Here is a 16,980-nt window from a genome sequence, read left to right on the forward strand (position 1 = left end):
ATCAAAAATTAAACATTGAAAAAACCAAGAATTGGGATAAGTCCTAGAATAACATGTAAAAAGGAATAAATCTTGAACCTAACTTTGACGTCTTAACCCAAAAACTAACTAATAATATGAGGATTGGCTACAAAGGGATTTTTTTTAGTGAACGTGTCACAAGCTTACTCCTATTTTTTTTGTAAAGTTTTTACAACATATAAAGAAAATCACTCATTCCTTTAATAATCGATATGAGATTCAACACTCTTTGCATATTCAGAACTCACGTCACATGTGATATTCACATATGATAGGCTGGGGCCAAGCCAACATGAAGTCTTCGGCGGAAAATAATAATAAATATACATGATTAAAATTATTTTTTTATATATATAGTAAATGTCGATCTCCTTCAACTAATTCGTGTGTTTACTTTTTCAGATTTTAAACCCCTATGTGAAAATTCTAACTCCACCACTAATAATAGGATATGAAGGGTTTTATATACAAGAGAATGGGTGCAACACGGCAAAAGATTCAACACAAGTGGCCAACATTCTCAACTAACTTAAGGTAACTCTTTTTGTTTCAATATGGATAGAAGAGCCAAATTTGTAGAATTCTAGAAACAAGAGAACAAAAGAAGCTGAGAGCTTAGTTACGTATTTAAGATCCCTTAGGTGTGTTTTATAATTGTAAGCGCAACAAACAAATAAAAAACAAAGATGTATTCCAACTTGTTTTGAATTTTCAATTACACATCTAAACGGATGTTTTATACGGTTCTATGCGTACATACATAGAAGAGTTGTTTCAGTGTTGTTTGTATCTAATTACGCATAAAAAATTAAAAAAGAAAGAAAAAAAAAAGCAAGAAAACTGATGTTTACTATCAAAAGATGTGTTGCAATACTGAATAGAATTGTTTTTTTTCTTAATTAAAAATTTCGTTCGAGTTTTGAATAGAATAAGCTTTATGTGATATGAATCTAAATTAATCAAATTTTAATATCAGTCCAAACACACTACGGCTCTCATTGTTCTCCCTCTTCAACTGTCATTCGGATTAATTCAATGTGGAGCGCGTAAAACGATAAGATTCGTAATTTATGTCATTCGGGTCGGGTCATAGATCAAATCTTACGAACAACTCAACAAAGCATGTCTGCTTAGAACAGCAGCCAATAGAAAACAGCCACCCAAGCAAACAAAAAAAATACAGTAAATACCAAAATGATAATTAAAAAAATCACTTTTAAAAATTAAAATTTCTCTGCGAATAAGTGTCGGCTGCTTCTTTATTTCTTGGGTTCTGCATTTGCAAAATCACTTTCTATAAAAAACCATTCCTTTTCCTACAAACAAAACTAAAGCTATTAAGGAATTGAATCAAATATTTTCTTGGATTTTTTTTTTATCATATTCTTTTAGTTTACACCTACATTTGTTGTTGGAGGTTATTTTAGCTCCAAAATAACAACACTGAACTGGATTCAGTGTAAAATTTCAGCCCAAGTAATCCCATTTTGAGATTTTCTCAATCTCTTCATTGCCATTTTCAGGTACTTTTTTTTCCCTCTTCAAATCTTGAATTTTATTTTGTTCTGATGAAAGGGTTTATTAGCATTGGTGTCACTTTCTTTATCATGGGGTTTTGTTAAAGTATAATTTTGATGCTAAATATGGGAAAAAATATTTTTGTTTGGTTTAAAAATGTAATCTTTATGTAATTGGGATGTTAATACTTTTAAACTGCTTGTTTGTGATTGGTCAGTTTGCTCTGTTTTAGCTGTGACTTCTTTATGTTCTTAGAACTTTATGTATTGATAATATGTACAGTAATTTTTTCCGAATAAAATGATTTGCAGAATGGTAAATGGGACTGTGCAACAATGGATGTATTCATTAGTTGCCTTGTCGATTATTTTTAGAACTGAAGGGCTCTTTGTAAATATTACTTACGTTCTGAGTGGGGTGGCAAAAGGAGCAGGTAAGAAATTATTTTCCTTTTTGGTTTCAAAGTAAGCTAGCTTTGGCCATAGATGTTGAAAATTTATCTTCAAATATCGAAGCCAGTTTTTAGACTTCCACTCACAAAACTTCGTTTTTCTAAGTAAAATATATGTCCAAACACAAATTTCAAAAATCATGACTTCAAAACTCAATTTTTCAAGATTTAACTCTAAAATCTGTGGCCAAATGGGAGCGAAGTTTATGAATGTGGAAATGTGTTGAGTTTGATGCCATTGATGTGCTTGCAGTATGTCTGGATGGGAGTCCACCGGCATATCATCATGACAAAGGATTTGGTACAGGGGTTAACAGTTGGTTAATCCAAATGGAGGTTTGTTTATCTATACACAATTTCTATGAATACAGTTTAAGTTAGATAACTAGGCTTGTTGATCGACAGACTTCCACGCGAAAGACAGAATGGCAAGACTTTGTTATTGTTGCATTTTTTGGATCATATTTCTATGCCAATACAAATTATTTCGATTCATTCTTTCAATATTGTGGCAACTAAGTTGAGTTTTTGACCTAGTGATTTACAAAAGACAGAAGGAGAAAATGATGCATGAATAATACAAAGGATCATTAAAATTTGATTATGAGGCTTCATGATCTCAACAATTTCACCAGCCATAACCTGTAAGGGTGACTGAGTTGGTTGAGTAAGGGATGTGAAGGGTCTCAAGTTCACGACCCCCAACATGCTTTCTCGGTCAAGCTCGTCTCATGGAGCTTGCCTAGTGCGGTTTATCTTTATGTGATTTGAGGTGTGATTTGTCTCACCTATGTGGTTTGCTGGCGGTTTATCTCTCCTGTGTGGTTTGCGTTCTAGGGGTTTACCTTGTTGCGTACCCAAAAGGTGGCGGCAGCAGATTCCCTTGTCATAAAAAATAAATTCACCAGCCATATTGCCTAGGGTACAACTATGAAGAATATTTGAAGATGCTTTTGTGGCGAAACCTTTTGAAGTATCTCTATGAGATGTTGAATGGACAAGATGTATTTATATCGAAATTCAATGTTAAATTTTTTTCTCAGGGAGGAGGTTGGTGCAATAATATCGCCACTTGTCTTTCCCGTAAGAATACTCGCTTGGGATCATCTAAGCAGATGGTACAAAATCTCGCTTTCTCAGGGATTCTCAGCAACATGCCTCAGTTTAATCCAGGTAGAGCTTTCACCCATTTTTGTATTGATGTCTCTCATGAATAACATTTTTCCTGTCTGAATAACAATGTTACATCTTGTTTAAATTGTAGACTTTTATAACTGGAACAGAGTAAAAGTTAGATATTGTGATGGATCATCCTTCACTGGGGATGTTCAAGCAGTCAATCGGGTAAGTTCGAGTTAATACTGGAACTCTTGATTCGTCCTAAACCATGATTCTCTCAACATCTCATAATAAAACCGTGGAGATTAACATCCTCAACTTGACTTTTTTTAATGATTCTGATGAAATCCTTTATTCATATCAGATTACTAATCTTCACTTCAGAGGGGCACGGGTTTTTCTTGCTGTTATGGAGGATTTGTTGGCGAAAGGAATGAAGAATGCTGAAAATGTACCGCCTTCTGCCTTCTTCTCTCTTTCTCAGATGCTTAGACGCTCATAATACTCTACTGTTGACTGGCTCACAAATCAAGTTCTAATGTTAGGCTATTCTATCTGGATGTTCAGCTGGCGGATTGACTTCAATTTTACATTGTGACAGCTTCAAAGCACTCCTACCAATGGGTGCTAAAGTAAAGTGCTTTTCGGATGCTGGTTATTTTATCGATGCGTAAGCATTCTTATAGCTTATTAATATCCCGGTGTTCTCCAATTACTAAAAAACAAAAACCTTGGTGTTCTTAAAGCTTTCAAGAATTTTACTTTCCTTCGACTGCTAGTATAATTCTCTGCTTTATTGCAGGAAAGATATTTCTGGTGCACCTCATATTGAAGAATACTTCAGAGATGTTGTTAACTTACATGTATGTTTCTTTAACATCCTTCTCACGGGAGTTCTATTATAATTTTGGTTGTAGCTAGCTCCACATTTCATCTTCTGGATGTGGCACTGCGAATTGTGGGTGATCCTTGGTTTAGCCAACCATTACTCGATCTTATTTTTGAAGTGAACATCCTATAGATTATTATGTCATCTTTCTTTTTCTCTTTGAAGAATAAAAATGTTGGGAATCTGTAATACCTGTAACTTTTTATCTCCCTTTCTATGAACATCAATTTTCGAATGTTACTTGTGCCTTGAAAAAGAAGAAATAGTAAAGTCAACGTAGAAACTTTAGATAAATTTCATGTTCATTTTACCTTATATTGGCTTCAGGGTTCTGCCAAGAATCTGCTGCCAGTGTGTACCTCAAGATTGAAGCCGGATTTGGTAATAGCTGTCGCTTTCATAATATGTTTTCTGCCTTCTACTTTAGTGTCTTACACCCAAAAATCCACTACATCTTGCAGTGTTTTTTCCCGCAAAATGTTGTTCAACATGTGCGGACGCCACTTTTCCTAGTTAATGCGGGGTATGATTCCTGGCAGGTAAAGAACATTTGTGGAAACTCCTAGTCCTGTTGGATTATGCTATCTTCTCTTCTAGAACTTCCTTTCTCTGCTCTTTTCAATCCTTGATTGTTTTATATTATTGTCTTTTTGCTTCATTGGATTTGAGAACTTGCCATTTCTGTGTTGTTGTGATGTATTTGTAAACTGATACAATACCTCACCTAAACCTTATAGAGGGAGATTTGATGTTTAAGAAGGCAGCACACTTTTGGAAACTATATGGTGACTTTTTAAGTAATAAGTAGTTGAAATCTGCTTTTCTTCTTCTGCAAGTGATTTCATTGCGTTCGGGGACACAAAGGTTGGACAAGATTTGTCATTGTTGACACATAGCATGAAGGATCTCAGAATAGGAAACACCATCAATAATCTGGTCAAGATTTTAAAGTTCCTAAGCTAGATATGGAGATGGTCCTTTCAAAACCCTGATCTCACCAGATTGCCTTCTTTATCCGATAGCTTCGTACAACATGGATACCACTGATAAATAAAACAGAGTGAAATTACTTGGGTCTTCCTGACTTAATATTATCTGACTTCAGATGAAAAACACTTTTGACTCCTGGACTTGCTGATCGCCATGGGTCTGACACATTCATCTAATAATACGCCATGAATACGAATAAATATATAAAACAGTGTGGAATTAGTTGATCTTCCTGACTTAATATTCTTTAAATTCAGATAAAGAACATTTTGGCTCCTGATGTTGCTGATCCCTATGGGGTTTGGCTCAACTGTAAACGTGACATACTGAAATGCTCTTCCAGGCAGCTTCAAATTATGCAAGGTCAAGACTCTAATCCCTCAATACCTCTATGCTGGATTTGAATAACAACAGATTGAGAACTGCAGAATGCTAGAAAAGATACATTTCACCGAAAATTTTTCTCTTCATTTGTTTGTGATGTCTGACAGTTAAGACTCATTCCTCAGGTTATAGATTGGGGTTTCTGAGAGCATTAATTGCGCTCGGCCCTTCTTCATCAAGAGGGTATTTTATCAACTCCTGCTATGCACACTGTCAAACTGAAGTTCAAGAAACATGGTACAGGGCTGACTCTCCCAAGTTAGCTAACAAGGTAAGAAACTAACTGAACTCTTAACATGTTCGTTTAACTTCTTCTTGGCGTAGACCATTCATAGTGTCCTATCGCGTAGAACTACTGACTGTGCTAAAAATGTGTCTTCTGCAGACAATAGCCAAAGCACTCGGAGACTGGTTTTTTGACAAAAATCCATTCCAGAAGATTGATTGCCCTTACCCTTGCGACAAAACCTGTCACAACCGTGTTTTTGATCCAAATGTCCATACTTTCGAGATTGATATATAACATCATTGATAGAAGTTATTCTTTGAGATCACTGATATGGAAAATCAGAAACTCCCAAAGGGAAATAGAAAATATAGAAGGAAAGAAGCTTGTATTGATTTGTTAAATATTTCACAATAAGGGAAAAGTTATCATGGCATAAAATTGTATGCTGTGGTGCCCTATACAGATACTATATATGTATTCTTATGCATATAGGGTGATAATCTCAATAAAAATGATTTTATACTTGTTTGTCTTTTCAAACGGAATGTATATACATTATACACCGCTGTAGAGGACGCACCGAATTTGTATCCAAGTGTCTAAATTGTCAACAAGTCAAAGATAAAGACGCGGGAAGGACTCCATGGAAGTGTAAATGTGTTTGAGCATGACATTTTAATATTAAATTCTAATATTAAAGTGTATTATTTTAGTGAATATAAATTGACAAGAATATGATCAATTATTCTTGGTGTAACTTAAGTAACCACTAAGTTATGTTCTACGTCATTGTGCCTTGTAACTTATGTAATCTCCAAGACATAATTTCTCCATTCATTTACCTACATTATCATCCACTTTATTCCTATTCAAGACAAGAAAGAATTACTCACCTATAAATAATGTTGTTTCTTTCTTTGTGAACGGAACGCAAAAAAGATGAGAAGTGTGGATAAATATTGTAGTGTGTAGTAAGGTTAGTGTAGCAAAAGAGAGTTGAAATTATTCCAAGTCTTTAACTAATTCACTGTACAAAAGAGAGTAAATATACGTTGAAGAAGGATGTTCTTTTTATGGAGCTTTGGATTCTTCAACTAATCCGGAGTTGTTTAAGTTACACGATGTTATTGGGTTGTTGTATCCTGGAGGGGACAAATCAAGAGTATTACTGTTAAATCGATGTAGATTATGCTGCAACGAGCTTGAATTTTCTTGAAAAGAGCAAAATATCCGCGCCCCAGTCTGAATGAATTATTTATTCATTTTTGTCATTTTATTTTTCAACAGTAATTTATTGTATTTGTTGTATATTACACCAACAAAATGTATTGATATAGTTGTTGTGGTTGGTTTAGCATGCACTTTTAGGAGATATGAGTCCTATGTGGTGATATTGCAACTAACTACTTTACAGCTGCTAACTAACTCACTAACTACACCATTAGCTTGCTAACAACCTATATGGTTAACACTCCCCCTCAAGCTTATGGTTGAAACACATTCTTCATTCCAAGTTTGCTTAGCAATATGTTGCGTTGCACTTTCCTCAGACTTTTAGTCAGAAGGTCAGCTAATTGATCTTTAGTGTTTATGTGTTCAGTCTTCAGCTTTTCTTGACCAATCCTTTTCCTTACAAAATGACAATCAATGTCACTGTGTTTTTGTTCTCTCATGGAATATGTGATTAGCTGCAATCTGAATAGCTGATTTACTATCACATATTAGGTTTACTGGAAGGCTTATACTGATCCCTAACTCCTTGTACAAACCTATTAGCCAAGTAATCTCAATTGCACAAGCAGCCATGCTCCTGAACTCTACCTCAGCTGAACTTCTTGACACTGTCCCTTGTTTCTTTGACTTTCATGAGATGAGTGCACCTCCATACTTTACTAAGTACCCTTTGACTGATCTTCTAGTTTCCAAGCAAGCTCTCCAATTAGAGTCACAATAGGCTATGAGTTTGTTTGTATCTTTTTCAGGCATAAACAAGCCTAAGCCAAGTGCCTCTTTGACATATCTAACTACTCTCAAAGCTGCATTCATGTGTAACTGCTTAGGACAATGCATAAACTAGCGTAACACTTGTACTGAAAAAGTAAGATCAGGCCTTGTCATAGTAAGATATAATAATCTTCCTACCAATCTTTGGTACTTTATAGGATCTGTAAGTAGTTTGTCATCTTCAGCTACTCTCTTGTAAATGTGTTCATCATACTGAACAAATGTGAGCTGTTGTTCATCTCCAAAGGTGTGCAGGCAGGTTTAGCTCCTCCTAGGCCAGATTCTGAGATCAATTCTAGTGCATACTTCCTTTGTATCATTAGAATACCTTTGTTAGACCTAGAGAACTCAATTCCCCCCCAAAAAAAATTCAGCTCTCCTAGATCCCTCATTTTGAATCTTTTTTGAATATCTTGCCTTGTGGTGCATACCAGTTGATGATTACTTCCAGTAATCAATAGATCATCCACATACACTAACACAATCACAGTATTATTGACAACAAGATTTGTAAACAGTGAATAAAGTGGAAGAAAGAAGAACGTTGACGTGTGGAAAGATTATAGGGCTAAAACACAACAAACAGGAGTGGATGGTTTGAAGGATGAACAAATATAAGAGGGATAAATATGGGCATATAGAAGGAAGGAAGGACGTATAAGATGATAATTCTTTTGCTGTATTGAGAAAAGAGAAAGAATAGCATGATGAAATTGATAATACAAAGAAGTTTGACGGAAGCACGAAAGAATGGGTGACAAGGAATTTTGGGAGACAAGAAGAGGGGCAATATGTGATAATTGTAAAGGAACAAGAGAAAGGAAAATCTTATACAAGGCAAACTGAGACACAACCAGAAAACAAAAATGATAAGGAGACAATTGTAGAGGAACAAGAGAAAGGGAAAGTTGATGCAAAACAAAATAAAGAAGAACAAGATGTAAAAGAGGGACAAAATAATGAAGAAGAGGAAAATATTGGAACCATGGTGATTTATGAACCAAGTAATGAGGATGTAATGCCCCTAGCAATCCAGAAGGATAATCAGGAGGGACGTATTGAATTAACAGGGTTGAATAATGAAAAGAAAGATATGACGCAAAACATAGAGAAGGTATCTATAGAAGAGGATTTATCCCCTAAACAGATAAGCAGGCTAAAATGATCACATACCAAGCCAAAAAAGCAAAAGGGATGAGAACTCAATGTGGTACAAGTTTCTTCAAGGTCTAAGAAAATGATTATAAAAAATACTAAATATCAATGAGAGCTCTAATTTGGAATATTAGATCAGTAAACACTCAAAAGGCATTTACTAGGCTTATTAACCTTCATAAAAGAAACCAATTTTACTTTGTAGGTCTTTCAGAACCGTTTGAGGAGAAGCAAGAACTAGAGGTTTTCAGAAAAAAGCTAGGGATGAAACATGCAGTGACAAATGTGAATGGCAAAATTTGGGCATTCATTGATAAAGCACTAGAATACTCTATAGAAGGAGATGAAGAGCAAATGCTAACACTCAAACTTCAGAATCAAGGATTGGACAAGAAGTGGTGGTATCAATTGTATATGTTAAATGTATGCAAGGTGAAAGACAGAGGCAATGGAAATCCATAGAGGAGTTGGCAGATAGTATCAATGACCCTTGGCTGATAGGGAGAGATTTCAATGTAATAAACAATGGAGAGGAGAAGATAGGGGGTTTACTAGTATTCGAAAGGGAAGTCAGGGACTTCAATCATTGTATTAAAGTGTGTAATCTGGAGGATAAGGAATTTAAAGGAGGTAAATACACTTGGTGAAATGGTAGAACAAATGGAGAGTGCATTTTTAAAAGGCTAGATAGGGTGATGGGCAATCACAAATTACAAGATCTCTTTCTAGTACTGGAGGTGGAGCACTTAGTGAGAAACATATCAGATCATACACCTCTTCAAATTACCTTTAAAACCATTGAGGAGAAAATAGTGAGACCGTTTAAATTGCTTAATTTTTGATTAAGACAAAGTTCTTTTAAGAATGTGGTAAGATAATACTGAAAAATAGATTTTGAAGGGGATCATTTTATCTTATTTCATCATAAGCTAAAAAGATTAAAGAAAGCTTTGGCCAAATGGAGTAAAGGTATTTTTGAGAATATATTTTAGGAGATAATAACTTTGAATGAAGTCATTAAACTTCAGAAAACTCAATTTGAGATAGACCCATCAGAAGCCAATAGGAAAAAGCTTCACAAAACTCAAGCAGAGCTTAAAAAATAACCTTCTAAGGAGGAGGAATTCTGAAAACAGAAATCAGGGATGAAATGGTTTAAGGACAGGGAGAGAAACACAAAGTTCTTCCATACAATAGTCAAGGGGATAAGGAACAAACTTAGAGTGAAAAAAATCCAGAATGATGATGACGAACGGTTAGAGGATCAAGAAGACATTACAAAGGCAGATGAAGAGTTCTACATAAAGCAGTTTACAAAACAAGCAAATAGGGATGAATTTGAAATATTGAATAAAATACCAGTTGTGATTAGTGAGGAAGAAAAAGAGCAACTTCAGAGAATGCCTTCAGTAGACAAAGTCAAAGAGGCAGTCATGAGACTAAATAAGAATAGTGTAGGAGGGCCGGATGGAATGACAGAAGCTTTCTATCAGCAAACATGAAACATCACTGGAGAGGACATTTAGAGTATGGTCAGGGCTTTTTTTTGGAGAGGTAGAGCTATCGATGTTTATAACCCATACGAATTTAGTGCTCATTTCTAAGAAAGTTAATGTGAATACTTTCTCAGATCTTAGACCTATGTCTTTAAGTAATTTCATGAATAAAATCCTTTCAAAAATTATTAATGAATAACTTAAGGTAGTGTTACCTAACATTATTTCTCCGGAACAATCATAATTTGTGCAAGGAAGGAGTATAGTAGAGAATGTACTATTAGTGCAAGAAATAATTGCTAAAATCAGAAAGAGAGGAAAGCCACCAAATCTAGTTATAAAACTAGATATGATGAAAGCTTATGACAGGTTAGAATGGATATTCATGACTAAAGTATTAAGAAGAATAGGTTTTGGGAAAAAGGTTATTGATATGGTATTCAGACTAATCAGTAACAACTGGTACTCGATTCTACTAAATGGACAACCAAAGGAATTCTTTAAATCATCTAGAGGACTTAAACAAGGTGATCCTCTCTCACCTACCCTGTTTATATTGGCAGTTGAAGTTATGTCTAGATCTCTAAATGCTCTTATGGAGAAGAAGGACTTTAAGAGGTTTGAAATGCCAAGAGGTAGTCTCGAAGTGAATTATTTAACATTTGTAGATGATATGATTATAATGTGCAAGGAAGAAGTGAGAACAATGCAGATGATTACAGATACTTTGAAAAGATATGAAGATACTTCTAGACAGAAAATAAACAAGAAAAATAGTGTTATTTATATGCATTATTCTGTAGCAGGAGGAGAAGTAGTGATAATTGAGGTAGCAATAGGAATCCTAATAAAGGAATCCCTTTCACTTACTTGGGATACCCTATGTTCTATAAAAGGAAGCAGAAAGCATATTATCAACAGATTTTACAAAGGATTGGTTCAAAAATTCAGGCATAGAAAGGAAAATTACTATCCTATGGAGGAAGAGCTATTCTAATAAAACATGTTCTCCAAAGCACTCGTATTCATTTCTTGTCAGTCATGAATCCTCCCATGAATATACTTGTTGACACCCAATTTTGGCTCTCTGTTCTCAAAATTAACGTCTTCAGGCTACTTGATCGTTAAAGAATACAAAATATAATATTTATTTTTACACATTTTTTAAAGTTTTTTATTTATTTATTTATTTATAATTATCCTTATTTTTAGCATTTTCATGAATTTGTTTTCTCATTTTTTTTATAATTTATGAATAAGCATTCTTAGTTCCGTAAATAATAGGATTCTTATCCATGTTGACATCGATCCTCCACAATGCAAATTAATCATCGAGCTTCTCCAATTTTAAACAATTTGAAATAATTAATCTTTTAAAAATCCAAAAAAATATATTTTAAATACTTTAAAATAACTTTGTCATTTTATAATTTTTGAATGATATATATAGTTATATATAATAATTTATTACTTTTTATCATTATTCAAAAATAATCTCAAACATATTTTATTTTAATTAATTATTTCGTAAATTAGTGTTGACATCCAATTTTGACCGACCTATAACCCATTTTTCGATTGCTATTTAATTAAATGTGTATTCTTTAAATTTTTATTTATTGTATGTTTGAGCTTACATTTGGTATAATATTTAAAATTTTATTATTGTTATTATTATATAAATAATATTATTATTTACTTCATTGGTTATTAATTTAGAATATTGATTCCAATCATCCATCTCCTTTTGACTAATCCTACATAAAGAAAAAGGAAGACAATCTTGTTTTTTTTTTCTTCTTTCAAAAGAAGACTAACACATACTACTCTCTCTATTATCTTCTCTTTTCCTCCCTCACAAACACACCACTCTCTCCATTCTCTTCTCTTTTTCTTCCTAAAAAATACACCACTTTCTCCATTATCTTCTCTTTTTCTCCGTCAAAAAGTCTCAAAAGAAGCTTGTCCTTTCATCTAGAACAAAGCAACTCCTCCCTTGTGGTAAGTAAATCAAATTCGATTTTTTAAAACTGCATAGCTGTTAATAATTTTGACGTATCTCATTGTATAGATCTTTGTTTTTAGTAAATAAATATGTTTTGGAAAGATGAAACACGTACCTACAACTTTTATGTTTATGTTGGAGCCTAGATCTGCTGTTATTGGGTCGAAAAATAGGACGCAACATAGGACAAGTTTTGTCCAGATTTTTTATTTAAAAATCCAGCATGTACAACCGCTAGTATTTTAATCATATATTTTTGTACAAAATTTATTTTGTGATGATTCTTTTCTTTTTGCAAGCTTAAGACATATATCTACAACTTTCATGAGGACATAAAGTCCAGTTTTGCCGTTTGGAGTTTCAAATTTTAGGTACAACATGAGGTACATTTTTGGTCGGATTTACTATTTTGATAGCCTTAAGTGTTGTTGTTTGTTGTTGTTGTTGTTGTTGTTGTTGTTGTTGTTGTTGTATAGCCTTAAGTGATAATATGAAATATTACTTTAAATTTATATATAGTTCAAATTGTAATTGGCCAATGAAAAAATCTTTCCGTCGATTTTCGAGGCCTCCCCATTTTAAAAAGACGGAAATTTTAGTTTAAGTTTATATTAGACGTTATATTTTGCAAGTTAAAACAAAGTCCAATAGTGTTAAATCAATAACCTCTGGGGTGGCTCCATCTTCGGAAAACAACAAATAGCTATCGCGATGGTAAATTCGGTAAGAAACTAACAAGTAACACAACTCTATCTCTCCTTTGTTTTTTTGTTTTTTTCATTGTTATTTTTTTTTTGTTTATAGATCTACTTTGTTTTATGATAGATATAATTATTGTGATGTGTTTCTATTATTTTTTTTACTTTATTATTGTTGTCTCCATTATATCTCTTTATTAGTGATATCTATTGTCATATATGTTTGCTTTTGATTATTTTAATTGATTGTTTAAAAGATATGATAGTTTTGATCTACTTTGTTTTATGATAGATATAATTATTGTGATTTTTTTCTATTATTTTTTTTACTTTATTGTTGTTGTCTCCATTATATCTCTCTATTAGTAATATCTATTGTTTGTTGAGTGAAAATTATTATTTTGTTTTTGTTTGACTACTTTTGTTAATAGTTTAACTTCATTTGTTTTGGCTATATTTATTCATCACTTTTGTTTGTTGGTGGATTATAATTGATGATTAGTGTATACTTTATTTATTTATAGTTATCTTGTATCTATTTTTAACTTTGTTTGACTACTTTTGCTAATAGTTTAACTTCATTTGTTTTGACTATATTTATTCATCAAAGGATTATAATTGATGATTAGTAATAATTTATTTTCTTTAATACATGATTTCTTATTTAATGGATGTTGATATTATTGTTTTTATTCTTTTTGACTATGTAGGATATACTAAAGCTAGGTTGATTCACTTGTCATTAACTTTAGTATTACTATTTTATTTTTTATATTATCATATGTTTAAGTTAATTGATAAAATCTTCTCACTTATTTTTTTTGTCATATTGTACCTTTATTTTTGTGGGTGTTGGTGCTTGATGATGTAAATATTCACTAGTTATTTTTTTCTTTTGTTATTTTGTTTATGTTACTATTTTTGTTGAATTATTGTTGTTGGTTTGAATTTTACATCTTTTATCTAGTGTATTTCTTATTATGTTATTAATTACGCTATTATTATTTCACTTCTCAAATATCTTATATGTTGTCTCTATTATGTCGATTGTTTCATCAATTATTGGTTGTCATGGCTTTCACGCCATTTTATTGAAATAATTTTATTATTTTTAATTATTATTGTAATTCATCATATTAAATAGAGATTACACCTAATAAGTCGATGAAGAAATTACCGTCGATTTCCAAGGCCTTCCATGTTTATAAGACGGATTTTATTATTATTATTATTATTATTATTATTATTATTATTATTATTATTATCATCATCATCATCATCATATTTATTCCTTACTAACACTTCTATTAAGTCTTTTACAGGTACTCAGAATTGCTTTCTGAGAAAGCTATTTGAATTAAGTTTGAATAATATATTTAATTTATTATTGTGTATATTATTGACGTTAGGCAAACATTAGGCCGTTCCTTATATTATTGTTTTAATTTATTCTTTATGTATATTTCATTACATATTTGCGCAATATTTTCATCTCCTCAATTTAAAAGCTGAATTTAGCTGGGACCTGCAGTTGTGGATTTCGAAGGATGCTGATACCTTCCCTTTGAAATAACTTGAACCCCTTACTTAGGATCCATTGAATTTGTAGACATTTTTAAATAATTGATTGGTTTCTAATTATCCTAAAATTATGGTGACTCCTTAAATTAAACTATTTTCTTTTAAAATCTCTTTTGAACAATTGAATTGATTTTTTTACGAATCACCATGACGTTCTAATAGGAATGTAACACTTATTACAGTTACGCCTGTGAGCTTACTATAAAATAGAATTCTATTTTTTGTAGTATATATACACACATATTTTAAAATTATTTTGATAATAATTTATTCATTATTAATATTTTACCAAGTGTCTGTACATGTATTTGGAGATATTTTCTGCAAATGATATTCAAAATTATTTTTCTTTTCATATGATAAAAGAGTTCTTTGTTCATATGAATAAAGGGTTATTCTTTTAATATTGCATAAAAACTACCTTTTTTATATACATATACCTTTTTCATATTTTTCTACACATAATTGGTGATAATATACTTTACTTACTTAGTACATATTTTTTATACATATATTCTTATACAATTTTAGTGTATATATTTTTATATATATGTTTGTTATACTTGCAAATAATAATTTTATCTCCTCCCTTTTTGATGAATTAAGTCTAGCTGGGTACCACATTTTGTGGATTTCGAAGGATGCCTAACACCTTTCCTTTGGAATAATGTAAACCCTTACTTAGAATCTAAACTGGTTTTTCGCAGATTGAAACGTGAGTCATGCAGGTCATGCATCAAATAGGTTTTCCTTATTTTCCTTAATAAATTAGGTGGCGACTCTATACAATAATTAATCCTTTTAGAGTCTGTATGTTGTGCTTTATCTAACCTCGATTAAAAATAGGGCATAACAATACTGTATCAAGCTCAAAAAATAATGGCACAATTTATTTGGAGCAATTGTGTTGGAGGGAGAGGAAAACACTGAACAAAGTGGAGAAATTTATGCTTGCCAGAGAAGGAAGGGGGACTAGGATTCAGACTAATGAAAGATGTATCAATGACCCTATTTTGTAAACTATGGTGGAAGTTTGAACAAAGCCATCACTATGGAGTGAGTATATGAGGAATAAGTATTGTCGAAAGGAGCATGCAAATGAAGTGGTATGGAGAATAGAAAATGGAGGATCATAAGTGCGAAAGAAAATGCTACAGGCCAGAGATCTTATTGAACATCAAATCTTTTGGCTACTAAGAAAGAGATCAGCATCAGTATGGTATGATAACTGGACGGGAATAGGGAACTTGTACACCATTACAGGAGAAGACTATGAATGGGAAGACAATTACAAAAGAGTTGATGAATTAGTAAAGAGGGAAAAATGGGACATAGAAGTTTTGAATGATATACTGCCACAGGAGCTAGTAGAGTATATCAGTCATAATATTCAACCTCCTGGATAAATGATTGAGTCAGATAAGCCAGCATGGATGATAGACAATAAATGAACCTTTTTTATGAAATCAGCTTGGCAATATATAAGGCATAAAGAAGGAGAAAATAAAATTTACAAGTGGATCTGGATAAAAGACATCCCTTCTAGGTGCTGGTGTTGTGAAAAACCTACTCAAGAGACACTTCTTCATGTGTTCCTGAGATCTTTTTTAGCTAACAGGACTTGGTTCTATTTTTGTTCTTTTGCAGATTTTAACATTGAAGGACTGCACTTGAGGGAAATGATAATGCTATGGTGGGAGGCAGGTGTTAAAAAGGGAATGAGACCATACTATAAAGCTATCCCTAGCTTTATAATATGAGAACTTTGGAGAAGGAGGAATAGAATGAAGCATGAGGAAAAGAAGACATCAATTTAGAGAGTTATTCATAATATTATCAGGAATATTTTCATGATGATACAAATGAGGAAGCCTAATATGAAATGTCCTAGTAATTGCCAGTTATGATTAAAGAATTGGAAGGTTACAATCTCAAGATGAAGGTAACCAGAGTATTGTGGGATTCCAACCAGTAGGCTGGCTAAAATACAATACAGATGAGACTTCGAGGGAAAATCCAGGTATAAGCTCTTATTCCTTTTGTTTGAGGAATGAAAGAGGGGGTTTACTGTATGCAGAGAGAGATACTATTGAAAACACCACTAATACTATAGCAGAGGCGAAGACGATTCTAGAAGCATGTAAACATAGCAGACAGGAACAACACAATAATATAATCATTCAAATAGACTATATGTTATTGTACAAGATTCTAGAAAAAAATGACCATGTCCCTAGATAATCACAGAAATAATGACAAAAATCAAAACATCTTTACAGGACAAACAACATACAATCCAGCACATTCTCAGGGAAGGAAATCAACTAGCAGACTACTTGGCAAATGTTGCAATCGATAAAGGAGGGTGCAACTACCAAGATTTCAGCAGTTTGGAAGTAGGAGGAAGAAAGATCATTAAAAGTGATAAACTAAAATGTCC

General features: G+C 32.7%; 1 protein-coding gene across 1 annotated transcript; it reads left to right on the forward strand.

The window, feature by feature from the left end:
* The first annotated feature begins 1,259 nt into the window (after positions 1-1,259).
* Positions 1,260-6,141, forward strand: LOC129889531 (pectin acetylesterase 8-like). The gene is made up of 13 exons (XM_055964870.1): positions 1,260-1,544; positions 1,851-1,972; positions 2,244-2,326; positions 3,034-3,163; positions 3,255-3,334; positions 3,474-3,560; positions 3,655-3,779; positions 3,912-3,972; positions 4,326-4,379; positions 4,460-4,537; positions 5,246-5,351; positions 5,498-5,643; positions 5,758-6,141. Exons 2-13 carry the CDS (start codon positions 1,852-1,854, stop codon positions 5,893-5,895), a joined length of 1,209 nt encoding a protein of 402 aa, XP_055820845.1. The 5' UTR covers positions 1,260-1,544; position 1,851; the 3' UTR covers positions 5,896-6,141.
* The last annotated feature ends 10,839 nt before the right edge of the window (positions 6,142-16,980 follow it).

The sequence above is a fragment of the Solanum dulcamara genome, chromosome 5, assembly GCF_947179165.1.
Source record: "Solanum dulcamara chromosome 5, daSolDulc1.2, whole genome shotgun sequence".
Lineage (NCBI taxonomy): Eukaryota > Viridiplantae > Streptophyta > Magnoliopsida > Solanales > Solanaceae > Solanum > Solanum dulcamara.